The sequence below is a fragment of the Chiloscyllium plagiosum genome, chromosome 21 (assembly GCF_004010195.1).
Source record: "Chiloscyllium plagiosum isolate BGI_BamShark_2017 chromosome 21, ASM401019v2, whole genome shotgun sequence".
Classification (NCBI taxonomy): domain Eukaryota; kingdom Metazoa; phylum Chordata; class Chondrichthyes; order Orectolobiformes; family Hemiscylliidae; genus Chiloscyllium; species Chiloscyllium plagiosum.
Genome location: NC_057730.1, coordinates 51964246 through 51969087, shown reverse-complemented (window position 1 = coordinate 51969087; position 4842 = coordinate 51964246). Strand labels below are relative to the sequence as shown.

Sequence of the window (4842 nt, the reverse complement as noted above, 5' to 3'; positions counted from 1 at the left end):
ATATCCCGCTGTAATCTGCCACATCCTTCCTCACTGTCTACTACTCCTCCGACTTTCGTATCATCCGCAAACTTTCTCACCCAACCTTCTAACCCCTCTTCCAGGTCATTTATAAAAATGACAAACAGCAATGGTCCCAAAACAGATCCTTGCGGAACACCGCTAGTGACGGCACTCCAAGATGAACCTTTGCCATCAACTACTACCCTCTGTCTTCTTCCAGCCAGCCAACTCCTAATCCAAACCTCCAACTCACCCTCAATCCCATACCTCCGTATTTTCTGCAGTAGCCTACCATGGGGAACCTTATCAAACGCCTTACTAAAATCCATATACACCACATCTACTGCTTTCCCCTCGTCCACCTCCTTAGTCACCTTCTCAAAGAATTCAATAAGGTTTGTGAGGCACGACCTGCCCTTCACAAAACCATGCTGGGTGTAGATTAAAACTTTTTTAAAATTTGTAAAATATTCTGGGGTTTTTGCTGTAATTTAATAATCTTAGCTAATAATGCATTTGTTATTGAATGCAGGTATTTCAGGTGAAAGTTTCAAACCAGAGAATATTCAGCCCTTTGTGAAAACAGATACCAAAAAAGGTAAATATTTGGAATGTTGGGTATAGCTGTTTAACTGCACTTTTACTTTGGATTAACTGAGAGTCTAACTCTCCTCTGAATATTCCTGCTCTTCTGAAAATATTTTCCATTCCATACAGCGCTCCTCTTGAACAAGTCACTTGACCGATAAGAAAGTGAGGGGGGGGGATGCGTTGTTCTTTAAGTTGTCCCTCCTGAAATAGGCTTTGTCTACGAACTTGAGAGAAATCCTAATGTCAGTTTGCATTCATACAACATCATTTAAATCCTTCAGTATGACAAAGCACTTGAAAAATATTGTGAGTTTTTTTGTAGATACGATGTAAGCAAGTATTGTGATAAATGTGAAAAGTCTGTTTGGTGGTGATTGATGGAAGTCAGCGAGTTGACACTTTGGGCATGAGGAGAAAGTGAGGACTGCAGATGCTGGAGATCAGAGCTGAAAATGTGTTGCTGGAAAAGCGCAGCAGGTCAGGCAGCATCCAAGGAACAGGAGAATCGACGTTTCGGGCATTAACCCTGAAGAAGGGCTTATGCCCGAAACGTCGATTCTCCTGTTCCTTGGATGCTGCCTGACTTTGGGCATGAGCCCTTCATCTGGAATGATGAAGAGCTTATGCCCAAAACGCCGTCTCTGCTGCTCCACAGATGCTACCTGACCTGCTCTGCTTTTCCAGTGTCAAACTTTACAACCCTCACTCTCCAGCATCTGCAGTCCTCAATTTCTCCTAGTAATTGAGGGAAGGATGTTAAACAGAATTTCCTGTTCTCTGAATAATGTCATGGAGCATTCTGTTGCCATTCATTGTTCCCGATGTGGAAAACTGAGAAGGTAGATGTCAGCTTAATTTTTAAGCTCCCATCTGAAAATGAACGATAACCAAGCAAGTCAAGCTGGCATACAGTGAGCGTATGCTTTCAGTTCTCAGTATATTGAAGCTCCACGTTTTTGAATTTGACTGCCTAGGTTGAGCCATTTTAAAATGACACACTTCCTAGTTTGTGCAAATCCCTGCTCAGTTAGGCAATATGAAGTTATTGCTTACAGTAATCCACACACCTTAGCTGAATGCCAGTACTTGGACATCCTCTAAGAGACAATTGACAGCTCAGATTGAAACAGGTAATTGATCCCTCTGTTTTATTGCTTCGCACATTTGTATGTTATGTAAATTACAGCCAAATAAAGATGCATTACCTTGCCCAAATATCAATTCTAATCTGCTATTTAAGCACATGTCTGTAAAGCTTGACTGTGCATTAAAAATTGTTTTGTTCTCATATGTCGAAGCTTAATTAAGATGTTAATCGATATAAACATGATTTGTATTTCAAAATGTTTTTATTTAAATTGTCGTTTTCAAAGTAGTTGATATGATTTTTAACAGTGAAATCGTTTTATTTGCAGCTATTAATCTTATTGTTGTACCACCCATGTAACAAGCTTTTATCTTCCCTATTTCATAAATATATACAAATAGAATATCTCTAAACACTTGGTAAGGTATTGCCTGGTTAGGAAAAAAGTGAGTTATCAGGGTGGATCACAAGTGTTAGCTTGGTTCTCTTAACTGAGTTGATGTAAATAGGTGAAGCAATGAGAAATTAATATAAACAAATGTGAACTATGTGCATAGACAATATTGAACAGTGTACAGAATGTGTCAACATCACCTTAGGACAAGTAGGAACATGCTATAAATGTAACTTCAAATGTATTGTTAGAATACATTCCAGGAATGATGTTAAAATAGTTCGAAGATGAGGTTGAAAAGAGCTACAATTCTAAAATTCAATGCGCAACATTTTTAAGAGAACAAAACTCAATACTACCCATGAAATTGGCCTTCCCTTGATGGAATGTTTGCTGCATTTTTAATTGTTTTTTTGAAAAAGGAGTGAAATGTTCAGGAGTGGTCCCTTCTTGGCTCAATCAAAATAGATCTCTGGGAGAGGAAGGTGGAAATGGGTTTAAGAGCGCGCGGGGGTTGGGTGCGGGTGGGAGGAATACACTGTTCTTTACCCCTCAGGGATGTTTGTGTGTTGAACTGATCTCTTGACCAAGGAAGGTTGCCCAAGATATGGGCAAGGAGGAAGTGGCTAAAAGTGGAGAAAGAAGAAGCTGCACAAGAGTAAGAAAATTGAAATAACACAAGTATAAAGATTTGAGAAGAAAATGCATAATCTTCAAATAATTTAAAAACTCTAACTGCATCAGTCTGGTTTAATAGAAATGAATATCTGGGTAAACCATGCAGACCAATGCACTATTTGACAAAGCACATCACAATTTTAGATTGCACTAGAAAGTATCAGTTTATAAAATATACATCATTTTTTTCTCCAAATAGTTTCAAGCTGCACTTCTGAAACTCTGCAAGAGGAATCCATCCATTCTTTACTCAGCAGTGTCAAAGAGGAGCCAACTCCAGTGTTGCCTGTATTATCTGCTTCAGCCAGACAGAGTAAATTTCACGTACCTCTGAGCTCTCCATCGGCAGCACTTGGCCCCTCGGCACGTATGGCAGGAGCGCTTCATTGTTTATCATGGCTGTCAATAATGAACAAAAAGCTGTAACCTTCACAGTTCCAGGCAGGTAAAAGACTTTCTGCATGTGATGTGGAAACAAAGAAAGGCATTGTTGGTGCACAGTCTTGTCAGCTGGTTTCACCCTTGCTCTCTGTCTGTATGTCTGTCATGTTCTCACTTTCTTGCGCTCACATTCTCAAAATCTTTGGAAAAAGGCTTATATTTTTCTCCTTAAAGGCATCTATATAGCTCTGACTAAACATCAGTGGCACCAATAGTTATGGAATGCATCAAAACAATGATTTTGCTATAAACTTATATTTTTACCTGACAAAAAGATGGGATTGGAGGTTTGTTTTCGTCTTAATCAATTCTCCCATGTACATTCTTGTAATATTTTCACGCTTCTTACAATCATGCATATTTCAGTGAAGAAGCCAAGGTTGTAACATTGGGTTGTGGAATTTTCTATCACTAGCAAGACAACTTCCTTCACAAATATTCACATTAGGAGGAGGTATACACATTTGGCCCCTCAAGCCAGGTCTGCCATTTAGTAAGATCGTGGCTGATCTGATTATAACTTCAACTCTGCTTCCTACCTACCCCAATTATCCTCTCATTCTTAAATAACAAGGGAGTCAATCAATCTCTGCCTTTTAAAAAATATTCAGTGACCTAGGCTTCACTGCTTTCTTTGGAAGAGTGTTCCAAAAACTCTCCCTCACCCCTACCTTAAAATGGGAGACTCTTTTTTTTAAAACTGTGTCCCTAGTACAGGATCTAGTACAGATATATTTCAATAAGGTTGCCATGTCCCCTGTTCCCATTAGTGGTTTAAATCTAGTAACAAGTCAAGTTTCTCCAGACATTCAACACTAGTGATGTAGCAGGGGAAACAACCAATTCAAAGTATTCTCTCACTGAACCAGAAAGTGAAAAATCACTGACCATCTTCACTCTTAACTTAAGTTTTCTTATAGTGAATTAAATAATTGTGATTACATCAAAGGAGAAGTTAAAATATTTATAAGCTTGTAAATTTACAAATATGACTGTAAATGATAGGAAAAATTTAACTTCCACGTGTAAAATCACCTTTTCAAGGGCTGTGTGAGGCATTTTAGCAGTAATGTAAACTTAAGACCCTGTTTATAACGTAGACCAACAGCCCGTAGAGTCTCCTTTACCATTCAATAAGATTACACCTGATCAAGTCTTGCCTTAACTCCAGTTTTCTACCTGTTCCTTGTAATGCTTGACTTCCTTATAGTTCAATATCTGTCCATCTGTATGTTAAATCCATTCAATGATTCATCATCTAACTCTCTAGGGTAGAAATTTCCAAAGCTTTACAACCCTCCAAGAGAAGAATTTCTGTATTTCCGTCTTAGTTGGATAACAGCAGAAATGTGGTAAAAACAATGACTGCAGATGAACATCTCCGGGACACCCGCAACAATCAACCACACCGCCCCTTGGCCCAACATTTCAACTCCCCCTCCCACTCTGCCGAGGACATGGAAGTCCTGGGCCTCCTTCACCGCCGCTCCCTCACCACCAGACGCCTGGAGGAAGAACATCTCATCTTCCGCCTCGGAACACTTCAACCCCAGGGCATCAATGTGGACTTCAACAGTTTCCTCATTTCCCCTTCCCCCACCTCATCCTAGTTTCAAACTTCCAGCTCCGCACTGTCCCCTTGACTTGT

At 39.7% G+C, this 4842-nt stretch overlaps 1 protein-coding gene across 4 annotated transcripts in view; it reads left to right on the top strand.

Annotated features, from left to right (window-relative positions):
- LOC122560873 (tudor domain-containing protein 5-like) overlaps positions 1-4842 on the top strand; it is a 46306-nt gene that overhangs the window by 38723 nt on the left and 2741 nt on the right. For 3 of the 4 annotated variants that reach the window (XM_043712069.1, XM_043712066.1, XM_043712067.1), the window contains 2 exons: positions 536-601; positions 2953-3198. In XM_043712069.1, the coding sequence (XP_043568004.1) occupies positions 536-601; positions 2953-3179 (293 nt within the window). In that variant the 3' untranslated portion in view covers positions 3180-3198. The remainder of the gene's footprint in view (positions 1-535; positions 602-2952; positions 3199-4842) is intronic. The other variant, XM_043712068.1, reaches the window with a different exon arrangement.